This window comes from Lutzomyia longipalpis, chromosome 2, assembly GCF_024334085.1.
Source record: "Lutzomyia longipalpis isolate SR_M1_2022 chromosome 2, ASM2433408v1".
Lineage (NCBI taxonomy): Eukaryota > Metazoa > Arthropoda > Insecta > Diptera > Psychodidae > Lutzomyia > Lutzomyia longipalpis.
The window spans coordinates 20,223,551-20,250,703 of NC_074708.1; the positions used below are offsets into that span (position 1 = coordinate 20,223,551).

Sequence of the window (27,153 nt, forward strand, 5' to 3'; positions counted from 1 at the left end):
TGATCTTTAGCATGAGATAATGATATATGGAAAAAATTACTAAAGTTTTCAAAGAGAGCGAATCGCGAAAATTTTTTTTCTTTAATTGCGGAAATGGAATACACCGAGTAAATTTTAATCTATCATTTACGAAAAACTTGCGTCTGCTTATTCATTAATATTATTTTTTTTATACAATTTCTTTTGAAAGAACTATGTATTTGCTTTTCGTCTATTTTATAATGCACGTACAGAAGTACAAATAATTGCGGTAAAATGCAAATAAAATTAATGTTTTTGTGTAATCAAACGCTTTTTCAAATTTTTAATTTTAATAAGGAATAGTATAAAAACAGAAACTGCTGAGCATATTTTGCACTATTCATTGGAAGATTTATTAACTTCAAGATGAAATTATTTTGTTTAATTTTTGTTGTGTTTGTTGCTTTAGAAGTCTGTAAGTATACAGTACATACAACATACTATGTATTCTAATTTTATTCTTTAGTTATTTTGAAAATTACAAAAATTTATTAAAACTTAAGATATTCCAAAGCATCTAGTCTAGTCCATCAATTGAAAGAAAATTGCTGTTTTTTTTTCATGGTTAGGTATAGAGACCGTGAAAGCTATGGAAGCAACGGAGGAGATATCTGTAAAATTGCAAGATGATGCGAATGAACCTGATGACTCTCTGGATTTAGACGAAGGTCTTCCTGATGCATTCGATGAGGACTATAATAATCAGGCTGAGTACAAGCCGAATCCTAGAGGGGACTACAGAAGACGATAATTAATATAAATTCAGGAAAACACTCTAAAAATTTCCAATTGACTCTACTTTAAACGATTTAATACCTACCTACACTAAATACCATATGCAATAATTATGTTTTAATTATTTAGTGCAAGATCTATTAGTTTCAGTTCATATTTTGGGACTTTCCCGCCTTTCTCTCGATGGAAAAATGATTTTACGGATTCTTAATTTTCATTGTACAGAGTTAATAAAACAATTGAAAGCAATTAAAAAAAAGTTTCTGAATTGTTTTTAAATAGTATAATAATTATTTATTTCAAATCATACTTACTAGGTTCGAAAATGTGGATAAGGTTACTATTTTTTTTCTGTGTATGGTGGTGATAAAGTTCGAATGATCTGCTTTTTACGTCTTATTATTATTTGTCAATTTTTTTAAGATGGTGTCAATTTTTTAATGGGATTGTATAACAAAAGTCAATCATAACGCGTCCAGTTATTAGAGTTGGTATACCACAACGCGGATGGGTCAGTCTATTCGTTGTAATTTAATTTGTGAGTAGTATTAGTAGGCAAAGTCGATTTTTTGTAAAATTTAGCAATTTGTCAGATTAAAATGCTTATATCTTAAGTTCTATTAGACCTACAGAAATTTCTTGACTAGTTATGGAAAGCTATTGAAATAAGCTATAATCTGATGTATATTGCGATACATTTCAAGGTCACCTCCAGAACATAAAATGGCGGATTTTTGTTCTACCAAAACAGTTTTTTGCACTTTTTGTCCACAAGGAATGGTTCTATAGGTTTCTGATGTTTCGGAAAGTTATAGAGTTTTGCAAAACCTTTAATTTGATACCAAATTGAGCAAAATCGGACAGACCGTTCAAGAGATATGGCTCTTAGAACTTTTCAAATTCAAGAATTTTTCAAATAGCTATATCTTCTAAACGGAGACATAGATTTTCTTCATTTTTGGACTGGTGCAAGATTATTAGTCCTGCTACAACATATCAAAATTTAAAGGAAATCTATAACAGATGTTCGGAGATATTGCCCCTTAAAGTTAGGCAATTTTTGTTTTTGATTTTAGCGCCTCTTGCGGATGTTTTTGGAACTTGGAATGTTTTAGAAAGTTGTAGGGCTTCTTGAAACCTTTCATTTGATACCAAGATGGTCCAAATCGGTCAAGCCGTTCTTGAGATATATCGAAAAAACACTTTTTGCATTAGGCCGCCATATTTGCTAAACCGCTTGACCGATTTTCAAGTATAAATTATTGATGAAAATGTCTCACTGAGCTCTACAACATACTAAAATTTCAGATTTCTAGCTATAAGGGAAGTGGTAAACGGTAGTTCAAAATGGCGGACGGCGGCCATCTTGGATTTTGAAAATGCAAAAAAATGAAATTTTACACCCACATTTCTATAGAAAACTTCAAACCGGAAGTCTCTATCTGTTATTGTTCTCGAGTTATAAGGTAAAGTTTGGCGCAGAGGCCGGCCGGCCGGCCGGCAGGCCGGCCGGCCGGATCAAAAATTTTCCACCACCATTTTCGTAATGTGGGATATCTAAAACGTGCTCATACCAAGTTTGAGCCCGATCTGAGATGGTCGGTTTTTCCGACGATTACAATACTTGGTATGCCACGATTGTGGTATACCAACTAATTCTTGATTTTTTTTGCATTTTTCTTCTATCTGAGGAAGAAAATTATTAATTTTTTTTAACATTCTTTATTTTTAATTTATAGTTTTTCCTTCTCAATTTTGCAAGAAATTTTAATTATAATTCTCCAAGTATCACTTACTATACATACACGATAAAAATATATTTTTATAATTCGAACTTCGAGTTTTTTTTTTAATTTCATATGAAATGGAGAAAATATTTGAAGAAAAGAAAAATTAAAATAAAACTTATTTTTTATATTTTATAACTCTTAGAAAATGCAAGAATTGTTATACGAAATTCCGTTAAAAAGAAATTAAATTTGAATTGGCAGCTTGGCAGAAATTGAAATTTCTCTGTGACGCCAAAATGCAATTTTGTCAGTTTTGTGATTAGTAGAAGAAAGCCAGCACCAGCATTAGTTGTGAATTTTTCTTGTTTCTTTCCCTGGGATATCTTTTCTGTGGTGCTCAGAAGTTTGTAAATGCTGTGATACTGATTTTCTTTTTGAGAAATTGCTGGAAAACGTAGTGAAAATGTGAGTATTTTGGAATAAAATGCGGACACTTTCTTTGGCATTCTTGTGTCAAGGACATACCGCGGCCTTGCTCTAAGAAAATATCATTTTCTTTATTAATTTATTAACATTATAGATTATTTAAGCAATTTACCAAAAAGCCTGATTATTTTATAAAATTATTTATAAATTTTAAAGTTACTTTTTCCATATGAAGTTCTAAATAATATGAGTTTGTTGAAAAGTTAGATGCTTTCAAAATGTTGAATATTGAGCTTCCCGGACAAAAAAAATATTCTTACATTTCCTACTCAATCCAAGAAGACCGCATTGGATTTTCCGGAAGTTTTTTTTCGGTTAAAATCGTTCAATTGAAATAAGATAGCAGCTGCTTGTCTTCCGTCTCACCTAAACCACTTTTCACCTTACCGTTTCTCATCCCCTTTGCAATATCTTCGCCCCGTCTTTTGTTGCCAACCTCGCATCTTTTCCCCCTTTTACGGTCGTTTCATATTCTCGTGACAGACTCTAACTTATGCACTTCTACAGATTTCTAGGGACTTCATACCCGGGACATTAACAATATCATCGGACAACCTCATAGGATCCAGCAGTTTCTTCGGCAGCATGGCCTCAAAGCAGGGAGTGCGAGTGACTAGATCCAAGACCGGCAGCTCTATCGTTGATCATAATGTCATCCAGACGCGAAATAAGCGAAAGGCTGATCCGAGTCCACTCAAGAATGACAAAGTTAAAAGATCAGCTCTTGGAAATCTCACCAATGCCACTGTGGAGCAAGCGACGGAGACTAAACTTGTTTCTATGATCCTGCCAGTGAAAAAAGCCATCAAATGCGCCGTCCATGGAAAAAAGAAGACGGCCAAGCCGAAGGAAAACACCACGAAAATCAAGGTTAGTAATGTCTTCAATTTTAAAAGTATGATAGTTTATTGTTGTATTTCTATTGAAATCTTGTTTTATTTCCTACTTAGACTGAAGCATCGCAATTTGTACCACTGCCAGATAAAAAGTTAGTCGAGAATACGGATATTCTTGAGAATTTACCATCATTGACGCGCCCCATGACAAGAGCCGCAGCTGCTCGGAATGCGATTGTGCACGAAGCTACGGCTGTGAAGCCAAAAGACCCATTCGAGGCGGCAAAAGCCCCCATAAGGCGGATCTCTAATGAATTTGAAAAGACTGGCGAGAGTGTCTACATGTCGGCTCTCGATGAGACACCCAGTTCTACGCGGTGGTCCATCAGTACGAATCAAAGTGACACCAAGAGTCGTTCAAGTGTCACTAGCTGGGATGATGACGGGGGAAAGTTACGGCCACCAACTCCGGCAAAGGTGATTCGAGATCCTGTGCCTGACACAATTGATGATTTTGACAAGGAGAACATTCTGGATCCCTTCCAATTGTCCGAATATGCCCCGGACATTTTTGAGTATCTCAAGGAGCGAGAGAAGCTCTTTCCCATTGAGCCCTACATGGATAGGCAACCGTCACTCTCGACGTGGATGCGAGCGCTCCTGGTGGACTGGATGGTAGAAGTGCAGGAGTCTTTTGAATTGAATCATGAGACTCTCTATCTTGCTGTCAAACTTGTGGATATGTACTTGTCGAAGGTTGTGGTGTCCAAAGAAAAGCTCCAACTCTTAGGTGCCACGGCAATGCTGATCTCATGCAAGTTCGATGAGCGCGTACCACCACTCATTGATGACTTCCTCTACGTTTGCGATGGGGCGTACAACAGCCGGGAGCTCATTGCCATAGAAAGAGATATTTTCAAGACAATCGGCTTCGATTTAGGAATACCACTCTCCTATAGATTCCTCCGACGATATGCTAGGGTAAGTTTTTTTTTTAAGTTTCTGCTTTGCAAATCAACAAATTCTTTTACATAATACATTTTTTCTTCATGCAATTTATTTTTTTTAGTGCGCCAAGATCGAGATGCCTGTTTTAACGTTAGCACGTTACATTTTGGAACTCTCTCTAATGGACTACGATACCATTGTTCTTAGTGATTCAAAAATGGCAGCTGCCGCTCTTTATATCGCTCTAAAGATGACTGGAACAAGGGATTGGGATGAAACTCTTGAATATTATTCTGGTAACAATTGTTTTAATTTTTTTTTAAATTCATTCTTTTCTTATAAGATTTGATTTTTTATTGCTAATTGAATTTTTTTTCTAATTTATATTTTTAGGCTACAAAGCCAGGGATTTTATGCGTATAGCTGTTATTCTCAATAATGGTCTTCACAAAAAATTCAAGGAGCCCTTATCAACGATAAGAAAGAAATACTCACACAAGATCTTCCATGAGGTATCCAAGAAGCCACTGATTAAGAGCATTCAACTTTGTGGTGCCCACATGACGCTTAAGGAATTCATGGACTGCACATAAGGAGTCCCCATGTGTGCGCCTTTTTGTCTCTAATATTTTGTTTTAGAACTCCTATGGGAGATTGCCCCACCTCATAGCCATATTAAACAAGAACTTAAACTACGCCAAGGGACATTAATGCTCGTTTGTTTTTTAATTTTGTATGTTTGTAATTTACAATTTTTCTTTAATGGAAAATAAATTATATCAAGTAGATCGCTTGTGAAGATAAAAAACGAGCAAGAATTCTCTACAAATTTGTCATTTAATTGCATTCATTATTTAATAAAAACCAATTTTTTTCACAATCACAGTCTTAATTTTCAGATTGAAGGTGGATTAAAGGAGCCCATGCGCTTGATATGGGCGAAGTACCTAATTGAAGGAAACGCAGAAAACAATTTTAACCCACCCAGTCTTGTAGGAAATCAAAAAAGGATAAAGAATCGCCAAAAATATTCACCATTTTCCACTGGGGTCACAACGAAAAAAGGCAATAAAGTTTTGTAAAAATTCAAAAAAATTGACCGCCATTCGCCATTTTGTCTCTTTCAATGCATGAAGCATCTGTTTCAATGCTTCGTCATGAGCTTGTCGATGGGAGTTTGACATTTCATTCATTTTTTTAGGAGAAAATAAAAAAAAATGCGTATTTTTTAGTTTAATTATCGTGGTAAATGTGTTTTACGTGTTGTTCAAAAGAGAATTTTTATATCTGAATACCTGAAGGATGAATTCCCGCACAGTTTGTGACCGTCTCAGCGAGCACATCATTGGTCGTGGAAAAGGTCTTGGGAAAGGTGGTGCCAATAAACATCGTAAGGTTTTGCGTGACAACATCCAGGGAATCACAAAACCAGCAATCCATCGTCTTGCCCGTCGTGGTGGTGTGAAACGCAAAGGATTCCAGCGCAGAGGATCTCTCAATTCGTGAAAAAGCCATCTTCAAGACGATCCACGACCAATGTTTTTGGATTGCTTTGTTTTGTAATGAGAGATGTGCTCGTTGAGACGGTCACAAGCTGTGCGGGAATTCATCCTTCAGGTATTCAGATATAAAAATCACTCTTGAACAACACGTAAAACACATTCTCCAAAAAAAATAAATAAATAAAATGTCAAACTGTCATCGACAAGTTCATGACGAAGCATTGAAACATATGCTTCATGCATTGAAAGAGACAAAATGGCGAATGGCGGTCAATTTTTTTGAATTTTTACAAAACTTTATTGCCTTTTTTCGTTGTGACCCCAGTGGAAAATGGTGAATATTTTTGGCGATTCTTTATCCTTTTTTGATTCCCTACAAGACTGGGTGGGTTAAAATTGTTTTCTGCGTTTCCTTCAATTAGGTACTTCGCCCATATCAAGCGCATGGGCTCCTTTGATTAAAGAAGATCTCGAGGGCTTAGCTGACTTTCCCCTTCGGCCAAATAGACTTGTAGTGCCTTGAAAAGCAACCCAATTGCCATTTGCTTCTTCTTCCTCATTGACCATCCCGTTGTAATGCCATAATATTCTCCGCGCTTTAGATTTGTTAAATGTTGCAAGCCAAGGCAATCAATAATGGCAGCTTCTCGTGTATATGCCTCCACGGGGATGATGTTGTGGAACACATGGAGGCACACAACGCCCTTTTCACAATCCCAAATGTCCATTATTCGATTGAACTTCTTGTTAAGGACGCCATCCCGCTGTTCACTCTGCTTTAAGTAGAACACCTCGAATTGTTTAATGGCATCGTATAGATGAGCATAGGGACGACTGCTTTTGCCTTTCCCCACGTAAAAGATAGACTGCAGAAAACGCAACCAGACTTCTTCGATTGCCATGGAAGAAATCATGGCGGGAAGATTACGCGAAATGCGTGGATCGATGAGGAAGTAAATGAAGCTCTTTTTTAAGTTTCCTTCGCGCCATTTCTTTGTTGATTCGCGAAAATGTTGTGCCATCTCTTGTTCCCACTTTAAGTACTGTGTTAGGTGGATGTTGAACTCCTTCATTGTGAGGCTGTTCAAGAGTTCAACTGAAAAATCTTAAAAGAAAAATCATAATTAAATTTATTTAATTTTGATTCGAAAAATAAACTTACTAGGTAATTTGGTCTTTTTCATTTGCGCGGATTCTGCTAACTGAGGCTGCTGCTTATACTCCATTAGTTTCTTCAAGTAGAGCTTCTTGGTGGTTTTCGTTATTGGACCAGGGGGATCACCGAATGCCGTAAGGTCTGCCCGTAGAACATCTGTCTCGTACTCAGTGGGAATTTGTAGGATGGTAGAGAGGCTTGTGTTGACGTTCTCATCCGCATTCCTTGATTTTGGTAAAGTTCCTTGAATTGGATGAAATTTAAATTCATAGAACTGAATGTGATTCTCTTCATCTTGATGCTTATATGCCTCCATAAGCTGCATTCCGGACTCTGCAGAATTTCGTGGGGAACGTCGGATGAGTTTGGAATCGTCAACAGAAGTATTGTTGGGGTTGGCAGTGAAAAAGGCAGAGGAGTTTAAAGATGCATCGGTGGTTTCATCAAAACCCGTGATAATTCTCTCCATCTCTTTAATATTTCGCGTGAGGGATCCTCGGCTACTAGAGTATATCACCTTTTCACGCCAAGACTCAATAAGGGATTGCTTGTTTGAGTTCCTCGTAAATAGCTTGGAATATTCCTCAAGATTCGATTGTGTCAATTCAAAGAGGTTGACTTTCTTTGGTGTTACAGGAGTAAGAAATGTATTCTCCTTGTTCTCATTCTCTTGCTTTGTAGCATCTGACCGTGGTGAGAAAAGTTTAGAATCATTGGGCATCTTCCGGCGATGGGTAATGTAGATGTAGTAGGGACTTGATGGGTCTGTATTCGTTGGTACTCCCTGTGGGGTCTTAGTGATGCGATTGTGGACATGTGGCGAGAGAAATCGCTTTTCCTCAATCTCCCTACGCTTCCGTTCCTTCTTCTGTTCCAGTAAGAAGATGTTGGCCACCATTACGACATCGTATTGTTTTTCCTGCACGGCATAAATTAATGGTGTCACGCCATCCACATCCTCCACCTCAATGTCACCTCCTCGTTTGAGCATCAATTCAAAGATTTCTGTGTATCCCTTACAGGCTGCAATGTGCATCGGAGTGACTCTGATATCAAATCCCCTCAAGTTTGGATCACCGTTAAATTCTTCAAATATTAATTGAGCAGCCCGATAGGCAAAATCTTTGTTTTCTAATCCGCAAACCAAATGGACTGGTGCGTAATCCTTTGACTCGACAATGACGTTGGGATTTGCTTGATGAGTCTTCAACAGGATCTCCAAACAACTATCGGAACATAAATAAATCATAGGAACATGTTAAATTTACAGTAATATCTCAAACTCCAAGGATTTTATTAAAAAAAAATGATTTACCTGTAATTCTCATCTTCCAGTGCATCAATGAGACATAGCGCAAGGTATTGACATTTTTTCAGTAGGCTGTTGCACTCTGTAGAAATACCTGAGGCCATAGTTAAACAATAACAAATTGAAAGAACACGATTAAATTTAATATAAAAACACAAATTCCCACCGAACAGATTTGAATTTCTGACGTTTTGATGATACAGTGGATATCCTATATTACGGAATCATCGGATTACTACTGTTGCTAATTAGTAGGAAGAGTACTTCCGAAAATTCGTAATATAGGGGCTCTACTGTATACTCTCTAGATGACAATTATCTGAAATATCCTAGGAATGTCGCAAGACTCCATGGTATAAAAACAGAGACAAGTTTTGTGGGTAGCTGTTGGTAAACTGAATTTCGTGGTTCAAGATCAATTTTTAGGAAAAGTTGTTCATTTGTGACCATAACTGGTCAAACAGTGGGTTCACTGCAAGAATAATTTCTAAAAAAAATCTTAAACAAATTAATATGATGAAAATCTTTATATTCCTTCTATTAATTTTTTTCACAAAGTGAGACCGGCTTTTATTTATAAACATTTTAGAACTTTTTTTTTAATTTCCGGGAAATTCTTAATTTCAGTCCTTTGATGAGCGACAACAGTGATGAATCTACTGACTTTTGCTTTGGAGACATTTGCAATGCATTTCCTGAAAATTTTCTCTTTGGTGCTGCAACGGCATCCTATCAAATAGAAGGTGGCTGGAATGAGGATGGAAAAGGACCCAACATTTGGGATACACTGACTCACAAACATCCTGAATTAATTAAGGATAGATCTTCTGGAGACATCGGCCCGGATTCTTATCATCTCTACAGGGAGGATGTGAGGAGATTAAAGGAATTGGATGTGGATTTCTATCGCTTCTCCATCTCCTGGTCGAGAATTCTCCCAAATGGTGATATTTCATCTCTCAATCCAGCAGGCGTAAAGTACTACAGTGATCTCATTGATCTTCTCGAACAAGAAGAGATACAGCCAATGGTGACCATGTTTCACTACGATCTACCGCAGTATTTGCAAGATTTAGGAGGATTCACGAATATTCTTATCGTAAGGTACTTCAAAGAGTATGCAAGAGTCCTTTTTGAGAATTATGGTAAACGCATAAAGCATTGGATAACGTTCAATGAACCTTCAGAGACTTGCATACAGGGCTACGGTAGTGGAACTCAAGCTCCACTGATAAGATTACCCGGCGTAGGCGAGTATCTCTGTGCTTATCACATTTTGCTAGCACACGCTGAAGTGTATCACTTGTACAGGAATGAATATTTTGACAAGTACAAAGGCAAAGTTGGGATAACGCAAGACAGTCGGTGGCTGTATCAGAAAACTCCTGGTAATGACTTGGTTGAGAGAGGAATGCAATTTCAACTGGGTTTCTTTGCTAATGCCATTTTTAGTCGCGATGGTGGATGGCCTAAACTACTGCAGGAAATTGTGGATACAAATAGTATATTCGAAGGACGACTCCGATCGCGTCTGCCTGCCTTTAGTCCAACGGAAATTGAACGATTACGTCTAAGTGCGGATTTTCTTGGATTGAACTACTACAGCGCTAATTACGTGAAAGCACCGGAGATATGGAATGCCCCTAAAAAATCTCATAGTGCATTCCGGGAACCTTCTTGGGAGAATGATCAAAATCTCACTTACTTCGTTGATCCAAAGTGGCCACAAGCTAAATCAACGTGGCTCTATATGGTCCCAGAGGGGCTAAGGGATATTCTTCTCTGGATACGCGATACTTACGGTAATCCAGAAGTGATCATCACCGAGAATGGATGGTCAGATTCCGGAGAACTGGAGGATGATGGACGAATTGAATACCTCACCAGACATCTCAAAGCTGTGCAAGAGGCAATCCAGAAAAATTGTCGTGTTACAGGTTACACATATTGGTCCCTCATAGATAATTTTGAGTGGATGATGGGCTACACGTAAGAAAAAAAATTGTAGATTCCAAAAAAACTTATATTCATTTGTATTATGTTGTACTTTTAAGGGAAAAATTTGGACTTTACCGCGTTGACATGGAGGATCCAGAGAAGAAACGCATTGAGAAGAAATCAGCCATAGCATATAAGCAAATCATCAAGAACCGGAAGGTAACGTGAATTTATATTATCATTTTAATGACTCTACGTATAATGGAACAGTGCTTTTACCTATAAAATATGTAGGTATACTTTATTAAATACTCTGAAAACTCAACGGTTCCAATTAAATTAATTTATGAACCCATTCGATATAAAAAAATGTTACATTATTTTGATACATATAGGAGTAATTATACTCCTGCAAAGAATATGTGCATAAAAGCAGAAATATAAAAAATTATATTGTATAATTCCTCATCATCTGTTTGTTAATTAATAATATTTTATTAGGTATTGTTAATTGAATTAGAAGTTTTTCCAACGTGAGTGAATAATTTTTAAATTTATAGGAATGTATTTTAAGAGAAAAATGATTCTCTTTAATTTTTTGAATGTGATACATTTATTAAAAAATATATTTTATAAAAAAATCTCTTACCATGAAAAATACTTGTTTTAATGAAAGTTTGTAAAAACTTCTTAGTTTTGAGGAAGTACAATTAACATTTTATCGTCCTGGAAGTTTATTATAGATTTTGGGAGTTTGTTGGATGTCGGTAAATGAGCCTTAATTCTTCAAATGAGACCTAAATTAATGGAAGAAGTTAAATCACTAAATTTCTTCTCTTAAGAGCGGAGATAATCATAAGTGAAGGTCATTATTAGTTGGTATTTCATAAATGTTTTGCGCAACACTAAGATCATGCAGATCATGTAACAACACTGAGATCATGCAGACAGTGGTATTAATTGTATTCATTTATTATATCATGGTCTGGATGGATAAAAAATGTTCATGGACATTGGGAATAAAAGAAAACACGAACTAACTTCCACGCATAGATAATGTATATTTCACATATGTGAAATACCAATTTCCGTATAATGTCTTAATGTTACCAGTGTGTGGCTATTTAGAGAGCATTATCTTGCCGGTTGAGCGTCCAAAATATTTTGGTGATAAAAAAGAACAAATTTAGCCATATCATTGCATTGACGTGTACTTTTCACAAGATAAGTATATAATAGATCGAGTGCTTTACAATGGAAAAACACAGTTTTCCTCGCGGAGTATTAGCTTTCGCAATCTTACCGGTAATTTTCTTCATAGGGTAAGAGAATTTTATAATGTGAAAGGAGCCCATGCAGCTCCCAAGGGCAAAGTACCTAATTGAAGGAAACGCAGAAAACAATTTTAACCCACCCAGTCTTGTAGGGAATCAAAAAAGGATAAAGAATCGCCAAAAATATTCACTATTTTCCACTGGGGTCACAACGAAAAAAGGCAATAAAGTTTTGTAAAAATTCAAAAAAATTGGCCGCCATTCGCCATTTTGTTCATTTCAATGCATGAATCATATGTTTCAATGCTTCGTCATGAGAGTTTGACATTTCATTCATTTTTTTTTTGGGAAAAAATAAAAAAAATTGCGTATTTTTTAGTTTAATTATCGTGGTAGATGTGTTTTACGTGTTGATTGAGTGATTTTTATATCTGAATACCTGAAGGATGAATTCCCTCCCAGCTTGTGACCGTCTCAGCGAGCACATCTCTCGTTACAAAACAAAGCAATCCAAAAACATTGGTCGTGGATCGTCTTGAAAATGGCTTTTTCACGAATTGAGAGATCCTCTGCGCTGGAATCCTTTGCGTTTCACACTACCACGACGGACAAGACGATGGATTGCTGGTTTTGTGATTCCCTGGATGTTGTCACGCAAAACCTTACGATTTTTCTTGGCACCACCTTTCCCAAGACTTTTTTCAGGTATTCAAATATAAAAATCACTCTTGAACAACACGTAAAACACATTTACCACGATAATTAAACAAAAAAATACGCAATTTTTTTTTATTTTCTCCCAAAAATAAATGAAATGTCAAACTGTCATCGACAAGCTCATATTGACGAAGCATTGAAACATATGCTTCATGCATTGAAATGAACAAAATGGCGAATGGCGGCCAATTTTTTTGAATTTTTACAAAACTTTATTGCCTTTTTTCGTTGTGACCCCAGTGGAAAATGGTGAATATTTTTGGCAATTCTTTATCCTTTTTTGATTCCCTACAAGACTGGGTGGGTTAAAATTGTTTTCTGCGTTTCCTTCAATTAGGTACTTCGCCCTTGGGAGCTGCATGGGCTCCTTTGTTTTTAGATTGAATATTAACATTTTTCAAATGAATATTTAAAAGACCAGCAAAAATGGAGGATTCGTGCACAAAATATTCATGTCCAACGTTCCCAGAAGAATTTATGTTTGGCACAGCAACAGCAGCATATCAGGTGGAAGGTGGGTGGAATGAGGATGGTAGGGGACCTTGTGTCTGGGATACTCTCATTCATAATCAACCAGATGTGATAAAGGACAAATCATCCGGAGATGTTGGTCCGGATTCTTATCATCTCTACAGGGAGGATGTGAGGAGATTAAAGGAATTGGGTGTGGATTTCTATCGCTTCTCCATCTCCTGGTCGAGAATTCTCCCAAATGGTGATATTTCATCTCTCAATCCAGCAGGCGTGAAGTACTACAGTGATCTCATTGATCTCCTCATAGAAGAAGGAATTGAGCCAATGATCACAATGTTTCATCTTGACCTTCCGCAATATCTCGAAGATATGGGAGGACCCACGAATAGTCTCTTTGTTAAATACTTCCGGGAGTATGCGAGAGTGCTTTTTGATAATTACGCCGATCGTGTTAAACTCTGGAGTACTTTCAATGAACCACTAATGTATAGCACCAGTGCCTATGGTACGGGAGACTTTGCTCCAATGAAAAAAATGCATGGTGTTGCAGAATACCTGGTAGCTTACAACATCCTCCTAGCGCACGCAGAAGTTTATCATCTCTACAGAGAGCAGTACTATGGGAAGTTTAAGGGGAAACTCGGTATAACCCTCAGTGCACAGGGTATTTTGCGGAAAACTCATGGAAATGATTTGGAAGAAAGAGGATGGCAATTTCAGCTTGGAATTTTTGATAATCCAATTTTTAGTAAGGAAGGAGGATGGCCGAAAATTGTACAGGAAACCATAGATGAAAATAGTAAGAAGGAAGGACGGGCATGGTCACGTTTACCAACCTTCACTGAAGAGCAGATTGAAAGAATCAAGGGGACTGCTGATTTCTTTGGTTTTAATTATTTTACGGGTCGCTTTGTTGAATCAGGAATCACCACAAATAGCCAAACAAGTCCCCTTGATCCATCATGGGAGAGGGATATGAATTTAACTTTTGCTGTGGATGATACTTGGAAGCGAGGAAAATCTGATTGGCTCTACTTGGTTCCGGAGGGACTGAGAAATTCTCTCTTCTGGATTCGCGATACATATGACAATCCCGAAGTACTAATCACTGAAAATGGTTGGTCCGACTCGGGGGAGATTGAAGATGATGATCGTGTTGAGTGCCTCAGAGTGCATCTTCGCATCGTTCAAGAAGCTATTGAGAAGGGATGTCGTGTTAAGGCATATTCTCATTGGTCCCTCATAGACAACTTTGAGTGGATGATGGGTTACACGTAAGAAAGATTAACTAAAACTCCTTAGTAGGTATCTATTTAAAATAGATCATTTTGTTTTCAGGGAAAAATTCGGTCTCTACCGTGTTGATATGGAGGATGGAGAAAAGAAGCGCATTGAGAAGAAATCCGCTAAGGTTTACAGGGAGATCATAAAGAACAGGAAAGTCATGTAAAATGTAGTTTTCTTTTAAATTCTGTATTTTTTTTTTGAAAATATACATAGTTTTTATATTATTACTTATTGTACCTACATGGTGGATGAAATATGGTAGTAGAATCGCTTTTTATTTTCCGAATAAAAGTCTTTGCCAATAATGATAAAAGGACCTTCATAACAAAAAAAATTGAACATCTAATTTAATTATATCTAGTAAGATTAAATAATAAGCTTATGACTATTACATTGCACCCTAAACAGAGTTTAAAGTCCAACAATTAAAAATCTTATGATTGATTGAACATTTCCCTTTTTTATTCCACAAATAATTTCATAATTGTTTAAAAGAATTTTTACTTTTATCTTCGTTTAAAAAATAACTTTTTGTATGATCTTTAATTTAAATGAAAAAATTAATAATTTCCACATGGATTATGTGAGATAAAACTATCGCAATGGAATTGGAGTAAAAGTCATCTCATCAGTTTAGCTGACATATCTAACAGCTTCCCCATCAGATTGCTGGGCCTCATCGCAAATGCTGGCTCCGAAGCAAATTCCACTGCTTTGGTAAGTACTTTTAACCATACTGAGCTTTATACTGAATTGGAGGTTCCATTTTTCAGGTGCCTCAAGTGGCGTAACCATGATTGGTAGCCTCATGGGCATAGTGGTGTATTTGTAATTTGTGCGGGTATATTTGTCGCAGAGTGCTAGAAGGACCGTGTAGTCTGGATATTTTCCCTTTGACTCCCATGGTGAAGCTCTGCGGTAGGATAGCGGGATGCATCCCAGGATGCGATGTGGAGTGCAAATTGAATTAATGTACGAGTAAGGAAAGTTGCAAGAGAGTGCCTGTTGATAGCTAAAGTGCAATAGGCCCAATGATGTCTGGCGTATTACATAGGATGCATACGCAAGTTCCACAATCTCTCCAAAGTCGTGCACATAATCATTTGTCGACATGCGAAAATTAAGGTTCGGCTCGTAAGCAATTCCTATGATCTTGAAATCATTTCCGTGAACTTTGACGATGAGATTGTACATCGGGAGTCCCTTGCAACGCTCTATTAGTTTCACAAGCACCTCCGCAGCTCTCTGATGAATATCCGGCACAAGTATGGTGTTCATCTCCATAAAAATCATGCAGTCTACATTCTCGCTTCTTACTATGACAGCCATATACTGGATATTCATCTCCTTTATCATGTGCCCAAAAATGTAGATAGGATAACTCCAGCTGTTAGCAACACACTTTAGTTTCAGCAGGGAATCGTAGTCGAAGAGTTTGCGAAGATCATTGGTACCTCCTGACGGTGGAAGTGCCCACTCAATGCTAAGGCTGTGTCCGTGAAATTTCTTCTGGGACAGCACATTGTGAGCATACACGGCAGTCTGGCGCGTCGTGAATTCTACAAAAGCAAAATCCCGTACTTGATGAACTTTCACAATGTCTTCCTTTGAAATGATATTCTTCATGAAGAATTCAAATTCCCTGGGTTTTGCAGATAGATCGATGTTTCGAATAAATAGCGTTCTGACCTAAAATAAAGAAAAATTTTGAAACAAGTTCGTGAAATTTTATTTAAAAACCAAATGTTAAAAATTCTTTGTAAAGTCTATTAAACTAAAACTCACCGAAGTCATGACATCAGGATCAACTATGCGTTCCTCCTTTGCCCATACCACTTTTATAAGACGATCCCAAAGCTTAAGAGATCCGGATCCGTGTTTCTTCTTTGACCGCAGGGCAGCTTGATGATTCGGGAAATCAATGAAGGCAAAACCACGATTCTTGTATTCCTCATTTGGGCGCGTGTGAATGATGAAATTACACATCTCCGGATAGATCATCTTAAGTGTGGACTTGATTGCCTCACAGTCCATCTCCTTTGGGAGATTCCCTACAAAGAGGCGACATTTATCGTAGGATCGCTTTGCATCTAGTACAGCACCAGAGTGTGTAATGAAATGTGGAATCAATTCTAGAGCCCGCGTGGCCTGATCTGGAGTTTGGTAAAGGACATAACCGTAACCCCTGTTCTGGTTATTGTAGTCCATCATAAGCCGGAACTGGTGTACCGTGCCAAATCGCTCGAGTATCGGAAGCAAATCAATTTCGGTGTAGCCCTTGGGAATGCGGCAAATAAAAAGTTCACTTTCCTTTGCCGGTGGTGGACCTGAAAAGTTCTGTGGGGGCCCAAATTGACGGCAGCCATTGATCTGAACGGTCGGATACTTGAGGTTAATTTCGTTAGAAATTTCCATGCTTTCACGTGAATTTTCTGCACAATTTTCACTAATCTTTATTTCATTACTATTACAAGTCATTGTTTACGCATGAATTAGGCTTTTCTGGACCAATTTTTCTAATTTTTTCCTTGAATTTTCAAAAGTCTATTCACACTGATGAACACCATGTGCGATAAAAATCTAAGGGGGAAAATTAAATTTGAAATTATGTACCCTTCAATTGATTTCTGTCGAATCTGAAAAGAATTCCGTGGAATATAGGATCTAGACTTCCATACTACGTCTAAAAATATATTAATTTATTATTTTATAACATTAACATTGGGCCTTATTCAGCGACCAAGAAACCCTTGAAATTCGCTTGAAATCTTGAAATTTCAGTACAAAATTCAAAGATTTCAAGGGTTTCTTGGTCGCTGAATTAGGCCCATTGTTAGCATTAGTAGGTATAGTATTGAGAGAGAAATGGAATAAATTGGATAATATATGAAAAATATATTCAGCATAAAAAAATGTATTTAGTTTTTGTGAAGATTTATTGCATCATCTTTGTGGTTGAGCTGCTAGAATGATGTTCCGAAGAGATGAGCCCCATGAGGAGCACTCGGAATGAAACTCAATCATGAGAGACCGATGTAATTGATTTGCTTCATTGTAATTTTCCTCCTCGAGAGCCATACAGATTTTCACTAAATGACTTTTGATAAGCTCACTGAGTTGATCCTTTATTAATTGCACCCGCAAAAGATCCATCCGCCTTAATACTTCATCCATTACCTTCTTGTCCTCAATTTTCCTAGCGAATGTTTCAAGACTTTGCAAAGTTTCCTGCATTTTTGTCTGACTGGTTATTATATTGGTAGTTTTGATTTTTTCAGTAGTATCTTCTGGATTTTCATCTTTGTCTCGAGAACTAGGAGAACAGGGTGGTGGTGCGGTGTACGAGATATTTTGATCAAGGGATGGAATGCTTCTTGGAGGTTCCATTTTTGAAGAGACTTTCGCAAAAGGCATGGGAAGACCAGAAGGTGCCAATTCTACTTTCTGTTGGATACCTGCTCCGCTTCCTTGGTTGTTCATAGGGAACGCAACACGTTTATTAAGATTCAACTTTGTTGGATTAGGTGATGAACTGCTAGTTGACTCTGTGTAACCTACTTTAGGAGGGTCATTCCATCCAGGAGGAAAATCTGCAACATGGATGGACAACATCTTTTAAATCAAAGGTATCAAAGGATAAGAATATGGTTCAAGACTACTTACTCTTTTGGTTATTACTATTTTCTGACATATTTTTTGAAATATTAATGCAGAAAAGAAGGCTAAGCTAAAATCACGGATGTGTACTAGGAAATGTCACGATCAGCTGTTTTGTGTTTTTGGTTGACATCATATCCCAATAAAGAAAACTGCCATAGTTTGAGTATTCCGTGTTTCCGTTTCTCCGCTGTCTATTTACCTTTCACTCGACTCTGTTCGATTCGACGGCAATTTAATTATGTATAATTAAAAAAGAATAAAATAAAACATTTTAAGGCATTTTTTTTAATAATAATGTTTTACATTAAAAATAAACTTGTATAAGAGCCTAATAATATATTTTTTGAAATAGTACCTACCTAAGTATTAACTTGGTATGCCCGATATTTTCCAGATTAAAATCGTTAAAATAAAATAAATGGATGGAACAGTATAAAGCGAAAGAACGGTAAGTAAAACTTACGGGCTGTGATTCTTTCTTTGTCAGTGAAATGTGAAATTGACGGAAAATTGAGGATGGGAAAATTTTGAGGAAGGCTTTCTCGCGCACCGAATCACAGCCAACGCGCAGATAATTTGTGAGAAGCCTTAATCGTGGGCGTTGGCTGTGATTCGGTACGCGAGAAAGCCTTCCTCAAAATTTTCCCATCCTCAATTTTCCGTCAATTTCACATTTCACTGACAAAGAAAGAATCACAGCCCGTAAGTTTTACTTACCGTTCTTTCGCTTTATACTGTTCCATCCATGCTATATTTAATTTTTATCTTTGCAGTTTATATATATTTATCTTTGCATTTTTATATGTATATATAATGTATATATCTATGCATTTATATATATTTTATTTTATTTTATTTTATATGTATATATATAAAACGCCCCGCTTCGCGGGGCGTTGGACTTATGCAACTCAAGATATGACATGTAAACTTTAAAACGCGATATCTCCGGAACGGCTACATAGATTTTCTTCATTTTTGGCATGGTGATAGATATTATAGTCAACTATAATATATCAAAAAATGAAGCAATTCTATAAAGCCGTGCTCGAGATATTCATCGAAAACTCATCGAAAATTTTGTTTTCGATTTTAGCGCCACTTGCGGTCATTTTTTGAACTTGCGATGTTCCGAGCAGTTGTAGGGCTCGTTAATATCTTTCATTTGAGCCCAGGTTGATCAAAATCGGTCAAGCCGTTCTCGAGTTATGGCCGATTTTCGATGAAAAATTGTGAAGGCCATATTGGCTAAACGGCTTGGCCGATTTTCGAAAATGAGGTATCGTTGGAAAGGTCTTGATGGCCCCTATAACATATCGAAATTTCAGAGTTCTACCTATAATAGGAGCTGAGATATAGCGAAAACAAAATTTGACAGTTATTCAAAATGGCGGACGGGGGGGTGGGGGGTTGGATTTGACTTCATAATCGGATTTCTTTCACCCAATATATTAACTTTGCCGTTGACCGCAAGTCTCTATCTATTACCGTTTTCGCGCAAATTAGCGTTAAACTCCGGCCGGCCGGAAAGATTTTTGGCGCCACCGTTTTTTGGAATGTGGGGACTCTAATTCGTGCTTATCCCAAGTTTGAGCCCGATCTGACGACTTTGCATTTTTGAGTGTACACAGAAGCTGTGCTTCTTTTAAGAAAGAATCACAGCTAAAAAGGGTTCCAAGTATTCAGCACCAAGAAAAGATTGAAATCTTTATTTAAAAAATCTAGATTCTATGATAAATCAAATCTTGAAAAAATTATGATTTTTTTTAGATTAATAATTTTTGAATTGTGCGGTAGATTTCTGCTGTCTTTCTGATATCCAAAAGAATGTTGATTCAATCAATACATGCAATAAAAAAATACTTTTTTCTAAATTGCATTTTTTATTAATACATTATTATTTTTGTTTTTATATATACATATTCGATATTCGATTATGAAAATCATCTAAATTTTTGTCATTTTCATCATTTTTATAAAACACTCATCTGAATCAAAACGATATAAATTTATTTCTTTCACTGTTTTTTTTTTACGATTTTATCTAATCCTATTTATTTATCTATGCTCCTAATCATTCACTTAAATGTGATTCACCATGTTTTTGCAATCATTTTTCATTTGTTTTCTTTTATTTAGTCATGCCATTAATATTAGAATTTTTGTTTGGCAATTACAGTGTGCACACAAATAAATTATGATTCAGTGTCTTTAGTTAGAGAAAATAATAAATTTCTTATCTCATAAAAATTCAAATTCAAATAAGAAAATGGATCACCTAACATAAAGCAGTATTCCTTTCAGACACAGCTTTTTTTTAGAATGAAAGTTGGTATGTCTAGGTTTCGAAGCCACTGAGAGAATAAGTTTTATAACTAAAATATCTCGCCTTTGGCACTTTCTTTAATCTAATATTGGAAAAAGTAGGTACATTTTGAGATAAAATAAAAGTTTGTAACATGTTTGAATAAAAGATAATAAAAATTAAAAAAAAAATATTATGGGCAAAAATAATGGGATATTTATGTGGTTTACTTTCAGCTGAAAAGTAGAGAAGTATAGTATATCGAATTTTAAGCTCAATTTCATATTGTTATGATCTATTGGGATGTACCTATAGTTTTCTTTATACATTTTCTTTTTTAATTTAAATAATGTTTTTTTTAAATTTGATTTGAAGTTAATTTGATCTCTCAACGAAATGCTCACTTTCGTTTTTTTTTGACATGCTTTTATTCTTCTTATTATTTACTGATGGTGTGTGTATTTAACCTCTAGGCCGCCAAGCGGGGTCGTTGAACGACCCCAGCCCTATATTTCGTGCTATAACTTAATAAATATAAAAGATACCATTCCCATCTTTTGGAAATAAGTTCCTTGGTTTTCTGAGGAGGTTGTGTAAAAATTTCAGCTCAATCCGACCACCACAAGAAAAGTTATTAAGGAAAATGTAGAAGAAGGGAATTCAAAAATTGGTGTAACGGCCATGCTGCGGAAAATTTCTTAGAATGAAGTTAGTCACATCATAAATCATATGGTTGAAGGGAGTTGAAGGGTTGTGTTTACTTTCTCACTTTACCATCTCAGTGTCAGAATTATCGCGAATAAGTAACATAAACAACATAAAACATAATTAGAAGCATATAAATGTGCAAAACAATAAAGAATATTCGAGAAATATTGCCATTTATCACGGTGCGGGAAGTGAGGGGAATGTGGGGAAGTAGTGAAAAAAAATAGCAGTTGCGGTCAACTTCGTGGCAAATTTCTCACGAAGAAAGTGTGAAAAATGAGTGAAAAATGTTTTTCCCTAATATCTTCTTCTGCGTGTTTCCGGGTGGCGAATTTGTGATGCAAGGGGCAAGAGGACTATATAAGGAGTCTAAAGGTAGTGACCCGACAGTTCCCGGTTTTATAGTTTATGAGAAAATCGACTTCCTTCTTGGGGTCGTTCAACGACCCCACCTTGGCGCTCTAAGGAAGCTCCAAGGTCTTGGCGGCCAGCAGGTTAATCATAAAGTTTGAAGAGTTTAATTCTATGATAAAATATTAGCAAAAAAAAGTAAAATTGTTTTTCCTTTGAATTATAGATATTAATTAAAAAAATCTATAAAAAAGTAAAGGTAACTTTTTACTATGACTTATTTTTAAAGAATTTTTATATCAAATAAATATTATTTTAATTGAAAAATTAGTTATTGGCCAAAAATATTTTCTTTTTATAACATAAAATTCAGCATGTTTTTTCATTAAAATCTTTTTTTTCGTATTCTTCTATATTTTATTTGTTTTTATAAATATCTATCCTTTTTTTTTGTTTATGAATAAATAGAAACCGAGTCACTATACATTCATATTTTTTACTATGTATTATACTTAAATATTGCATTATTATTTACACTACATTGTCCCTTTCATTTTTTTCTTTTAAAATTTACGTTTCTCGCTTCTTTTTTTTTTTTTAAATAAATAACTAACTATAGAGTTGTATTTTTTCGAATCGATTTTAATGCATGACTATTTACAGGATGAATTTTATTACCGAATAAGAATAAAATACAAATCTGTGAAAATATTGAAAAGATAATTGTTTATATTTTATTCACATGAATTTTGTGTGGTGTGTTACTTGAAATAGAAAAGTCAATCATAACGCGTCCAGTTATTAGAGTTGGTATACCACAACGCGGATGGGTCAATCTATGCGTTGTAATTTAATTTTTAAGTAGTATTAGTAGGCAAAGTTGATTTTTTTTATGAAATTCTTCAATTCGAAAGACAAAAATGGTTATATATCAAGTTTTATTGCACATACAGAAATTTCTTGACTAGTTCTGGAAAGGTATTGAAATAAGCTATAATCTGACATATATTTCGATACATTTCAAGGTCACCTCTAGTACACAAAATGGCGGATTTTTGTTTTACCAAAACAGTTTTTGCACTTTTCGTCCTAAAGGAAAGGTTCTAGAGGTTTCTGATGTTCTAAAAAGTTGTAGGTAATTGCAAAACCTTTAATTTGATACCAAATTGAGCGAAATCGGACAAGCCGTTCAAGAGATATGGCTCTTAGAACTTTTCAAATTCAAGAATTTTTCAAATGGCCATATCTTCTAAACGGCGACATAGAATTTCTTCATTTTCTGACTGGTGACAGATATTGAGTCAGGCTACAACATATCTAAATTTAAAGGAAATCTATAACAGATGTTCGGAGATATAGCCCCTTAAAGTTAGGCAATTTTTGTTTTTGTTTTTAGCGCCTCTTGCGGATGTTTTTGAAACTTGGAATGTTCTAGACAGTTGTAGGGCTTCTCAATACCTTTCATTTGATACCAAGATGGTCAAAATCGGTCAAGCCGTTCTCGAGATACATCGAAAAAACACTTTTTGCTTTAGGCCGCCATATTTGCTAAACGGCTTGACCGATTGTCAAGTACGAATTGTTGATGAAAACGTCTCACTAAGCTCTACAACATACTAAAGTTTCAGACCTCTAGCTGTAAGGGAAGTGGTTGACAGTATTTCAAAATGGCGGACGGCGGCCATCTTGGATTTTGAAAATGCGAAAAAATGAAATTTTACACCCACATTTCTATAGAAAACTTCAAACCGGAAGTCTCTATCTGTTACCGTTCTCGAGATATAATGCAAAATGTTGACCACCGGACGGCAGGCCGGCAGGCCGGCCGGATCAAAAATTTTCCACCACCATTTTCGAAATGTGGGAAGTCTAAAACGTGCTCATACCAAGTTTGAGCCCGATCTGAGGGGGTCGGTTTTTCCGACGATTACAATACTTGGTATGCCACGATTGTGGTATACCAACTAATAGCCGTTTTGTGAAGAGTGTAAATTGTTTGAGTATTGTATTTTTTTTAAAATAAAGTTATATAGCAAATTTTACTTTTAACGAACACTTATAGTAATTTCGTGTGATAATGAATTTCCTTTTTAAATTGATGACTTTTCTTAAAACAAATCATTTTCATATCATTCACGTATATGTACTACATATTACGTAATTATGAAATTATGAAATAATGAGTTGAATTTATTTGTACAAATAAAATACAAAGAAAATAATTTACAGTCTGTGCAACACGATGCAGTATGATACCAAATAATTCAAGTAAATATTTTTCCTATCACCTTTACAGAAAATATAAAATTCGACGAAGATAAAATCGAAAGTTGCGTATTTATTATTTTATAGTCATTTCATAATTTTGATTTATGAGCAACTTTAAATCTTTTTTATTTTATCTAACTACATTTATTTTCTTTTTAGATTCGGGACATCATAGTTTTTCTAATGAATTAAAAAAAAGAATAATGTTTGTCGTGTTTCTAAGACATTTTTTTTAGCTGTGACTCTTTCTTTTTTAATTAAATGAGTTTTATTGGAAGTTGGTATTTAAAATAAAATTATGATTTAGGTATAATTCTTTTTAGTACATTTTGATCGTTTTGCATTTTTCTGTCAATTTCATAGATGCACAACTTCTCTTTAAAGTTTATAAAAACAAAAGAATTAATATAAATTATTTTAATAGGTACTAAACCAATAATTTATTCAATGGGAAATAAATATTTTGTTTTTTTTTTTTCTCTCTAGAAGATATAACTAATCTCAAGTACATTTTCAGTTTCATTGCACAGTTACATCTTTTCTTATGAATAATACGAATAATATTATCAGAATGTAGTCGGATAATGGTCACATTGTTTTCACCTTAATTCCTATATGGTATGTATATGTATGTATGTTTAAAACACCTGCCATTTCAGGAAAAAAAAATTTCTGATGAGACAATAATCAAGATAATATGATCAAAAAATAATATTCATGTGTATGAGCTTGTTAAAAAAGACGACTAATTATTTTAATTTTTTTAATAGAACGTATAGTATTAACGGCGATTTGAAACATTACATGTTAATTCTTGTAATATTCCGTTCATGATAAACTTATTTTATTATTTAGTTACATGTATATCTATATTTAATTTCAATATAAATTGTTTTCGCATATATCATTTACTTTATTATTAAGTTATCAATAACGTGTAATTGATTATTATACTTCTTACAAAATACATTCAATATTAATATTCTTTCTTTTATTATAATATCAACTATATTTCTTCTATTTCTTTTAGAATTACGTTTTTTTGGTTTCCATTACCATCTTAAATGTATATCTTTTATTAAAACATTTCACATTTTTGAATCATAAATCGTATTCGCGCATTGTAATTATATATTAACGTTTTTATTTGCATTGAATCAATGTGAGCAAAAATGATTTTTGCAAGCTATTTTTAAAGATTTTATTATTGGACGCTTAGCGTTTCAAATGTATAAACAACTTTTCATTTGTCTGGTATCGGCAAGGGTTAAGGAATTTAACTTAAAAAAAAGGTTGTAACTTTTCCTTTTGTTTTTATAATTTACTAGAGTTTATTATATTTTGTCATTTTACTCTTTAATAACTAATACGAATGATTAATTTCATTTTCTATTCGTCGCTAATACATATTTTATCTTTTATGTTTGTTTTTTTCAAATTTAGAATTCATTTTTCCATTGTAAACGCTACGGTTTTTTGTTGTCTTTTTTATCCATTAAATACTTACATTCAATTTATTTTCTTTTTATTCATTATATTTCTTGTTTTTTAATAGTTATTTTTTTCTTTTCTGTTTTCGCAATATATATATACATATATATTTCTCATATTTTAATATAAAATTGACTTGACATTTCTTTCTTTTTAAAATAAAAATATATCTTATACGTATTTTTTCATAATGTTTCTTTTTCGATTACTACTTATAAATAATTTTTTTATTAGTTATTTTGCCTATATTTATGTATTTATTTCACATCAAAAAAGATATTGGTAATACTCGCTAAATTCTTACAATTTCAGAACGTAAATGGTAGTTTCATCTCTTTCATAAAACATATAAGAATTCTGCAAAGCATTGTCCATTAGCTTTTACAAATGGATGATGTGAGACTTTTCGACGATATCAGCATAAAAAGACATAATAAAAATCACTTATAGTCGGATTTTCATCGCGTATTCAATTTATTTTTCTTTTAGCTGTATCACTTCCAGACTGCTATTGCAAATATTTCTATATAAAGTTGAATTTTCTATACAATATATTTTTTTTCTGAAAGGGACACAGCTTTCATAAGTGATTAACTTACCAGTGCATTTTTTTTATTTGAATTTAGCAACGAATAATTTCTACGATTTTCAACATATTCAAAGGAACAAGTCTATCAAATGTATTAGAAATATATTCAGGTGGCCAGATCTGTTACAGGTTAAACAAACTTAAGATGTATTTATGCATGATATGTTTCGATAAGTATTTAGTTTTTTAGCATTAATTTCACAAAGTGTAATGCATATTTAATAAATTTCTCAATTTTTTCACTACAATTATTACAGATTATATGTAAGTTTTAGTTTTTGAAGTGATGTAGCTTTCGCGCAATACTCTCTTTTATGTGTGTATGTGTTTTTATGATTGTTGTTATTCTTTTATTTTAGAACCTTTGTCACGACTTTGCGATTTGAATTTTTTTTAAAAATAATCTTAATTGGTTTTCCTAAATAAATATTCTTAACTACCAGACTATACACACATCGAAAATCACATGGAGGGGATGTGCGGCCCCCTTAGTCACTATCAGTGTTTATACTCGGGATATCGCCCTGTATTCTCCATTGGTTGCCCGTTGATATCGCTTTGGCCGTCGATTAAGTGTCCGACTCGTTGCTGGGCCGCAGTCTGAGAGAGTCTCTGAGTATGCTGGATGACACTTCCACTGCTCTCGGTTTCCGTGGACGGGGGTGAGGGGTAGTAGTCCCTCGCGCCGATGTTGAGCCCACTCGTCCCCAGTGATGGTTGCTCGCCGTGGATGGTAGCCGTTGAGGAGGGCCCGATGCCGGTTGAATCCGTACCGGGGTCCAGTACCACCACGGAAACGACATCCTCACTCGCCCACCGGGCTAACTGTTGTTGAGCTTGAATAAAGTCATCACTAGAAAACAATAATTGTGACAGGGCTGTGTGGTATGGGTACACTAAGGGCCCAAAGCTCTATTTTATGTAATCTAAAAGCTCACTGTAAGTCTGAAATTACCCTCTATACCTATTAGTTCTTTTTCTAATAAAAACTTTATATAAATTAAAATTATATAACTCAAGAGTTTCTGGCGTTGACGATAAGATTCTTTATGATGTATCTAATGAAACTGCAAACATATAGAGGTGTATGCATAAAATTCTTAAGAATTACAAATATGAAATTAAGAAAAAAAAATGTACTGGTAAGCTGACCAAGCTTACGAGAGCTGTGTTTCTTTCAGTGTACCAATTTTGTGAGAGCAATCTAGAACGCGTATTAGTTTAAATACGCGCAAAGTCGGGAAAAGTAGAAAAGTCATACCCTAAGAAATCTTTAGAAGGCCATATCTCGAGAACGGATCCATAGATTTTCATAATTTTTTTTTGTTTGAAAGGTCTTGAAGTCCGCTATAACATATCGAAAAATGA

At 35.0% G+C, this 27,153-nt stretch overlaps 7 protein-coding genes across 7 annotated transcripts in view; 3 read left to right on the forward strand and 4 right to left on the reverse strand.

The window, feature by feature from the left end:
* Positions 1 to 2,755: 2,755 nt before the first annotated feature.
* On the forward strand, positions 2,756 to 5,636 carry LOC129789364 (G2/mitotic-specific cyclin-B3). Its single transcript, XM_055826145.1, has 5 exons — positions 2,756 to 2,951; positions 3,480 to 3,842; positions 3,923 to 4,789; positions 4,878 to 5,052; positions 5,150 to 5,636. The coding sequence occupies exons 2-5, from the start codon at positions 3,558 to 3,560 to the stop codon at positions 5,347 to 5,349; spliced, it is 1,527 nt and encodes a 508-aa protein (XP_055682120.1). The 5' UTR covers positions 2,756 to 2,951; positions 3,480 to 3,557; the 3' UTR covers positions 5,350 to 5,636.
* Positions 5,637 to 6,532: 896 nt separating this feature from the next.
* On the reverse strand, positions 6,533 to 8,934 carry LOC129789342 (ankyrin repeat and LEM domain-containing protein 1). The gene is made up of 3 exons (XM_055826118.1): positions 8,730 to 8,934; positions 7,421 to 8,640; positions 6,533 to 7,363 (listed from the first exon to the last, which is right to left on the reverse strand). Exons 1-3 carry the CDS (start codon positions 8,825 to 8,827, stop codon positions 6,717 to 6,719), a joined length of 1,965 nt encoding a protein of 654 aa, XP_055682093.1. The 5' UTR covers positions 8,828 to 8,934; the 3' UTR covers positions 6,533 to 6,716.
* A 149-nt stretch (positions 8,935 to 9,083) lies between these two features.
* On the forward strand, positions 9,084 to 11,319 carry LOC129789366 (myrosinase 1-like). The gene is made up of 3 exons (XM_055826147.1): positions 9,084 to 9,280; positions 9,351 to 10,712; positions 10,778 to 11,319. Exons 1-3 carry the CDS (start codon positions 9,237 to 9,239, stop codon positions 10,887 to 10,889), a joined length of 1,518 nt encoding a protein of 505 aa, XP_055682122.1. The 5' UTR covers positions 9,084 to 9,236; the 3' UTR covers positions 10,890 to 11,319.
* A 101-nt stretch (positions 11,320 to 11,420) lies between these two features.
* On the forward strand, positions 11,421 to 14,638 carry LOC129789368 (myrosinase 1-like). The gene is made up of 3 exons (XM_055826148.1): positions 11,421 to 11,983; positions 13,069 to 14,400; positions 14,465 to 14,638. Exons 1-3 carry the CDS (start codon positions 11,916 to 11,918, stop codon positions 14,574 to 14,576), a joined length of 1,512 nt encoding a protein of 503 aa, XP_055682123.1. The 5' UTR covers positions 11,421 to 11,915; the 3' UTR covers positions 14,577 to 14,638.
* Positions 14,639 to 14,852: 214 nt separating this feature from the next.
* LOC129789350 (probable RNA-binding protein 46) lies at positions 14,853 to 17,016 on the reverse strand. Its single transcript, XM_055826127.1, has 2 exons — positions 16,199 to 17,016; positions 14,853 to 16,102 (listed from the first exon to the last, which is right to left on the reverse strand). Exons 1-2 carry the CDS (start codon positions 16,889 to 16,891, stop codon positions 15,047 to 15,049), a joined length of 1,749 nt encoding a protein of 582 aa, XP_055682102.1. The 5' UTR covers positions 16,892 to 17,016; the 3' UTR covers positions 14,853 to 15,046.
* Positions 17,017 to 17,330: 314 nt separating this feature from the next.
* On the reverse strand, positions 17,331 to 18,198 carry LOC129789463 (steroid receptor RNA activator 1-like). The gene is made up of 2 exons (XM_055826289.1): positions 18,077 to 18,198; positions 17,331 to 18,003 (listed from the first exon to the last, which is right to left on the reverse strand). The coding sequence occupies exons 1-2, from the start codon at positions 18,102 to 18,104 to the stop codon at positions 17,357 to 17,359; spliced, it is 675 nt and encodes a 224-aa protein (XP_055682264.1). The 5' UTR covers positions 18,105 to 18,198; the 3' UTR covers positions 17,331 to 17,356.
* A 1,775-nt stretch (positions 18,199 to 19,973) lies between these two features.
* LOC129789294 (disintegrin and metalloproteinase domain-containing protein unc-71) overlaps positions 19,974 to 27,153 on the reverse strand; it is a 260,875-nt gene continuing 253,695 nt past the window's right edge. The window contains exon 22 of the mRNA XM_055826003.1: positions 19,974 to 26,638. Coding sequence (XP_055681978.1) covers positions 26,284 to 26,638 — 355 coding nt within the window. The 3' untranslated portion in view covers positions 19,974 to 26,283. The remainder of the gene's footprint in view (positions 26,639 to 27,153) is intronic.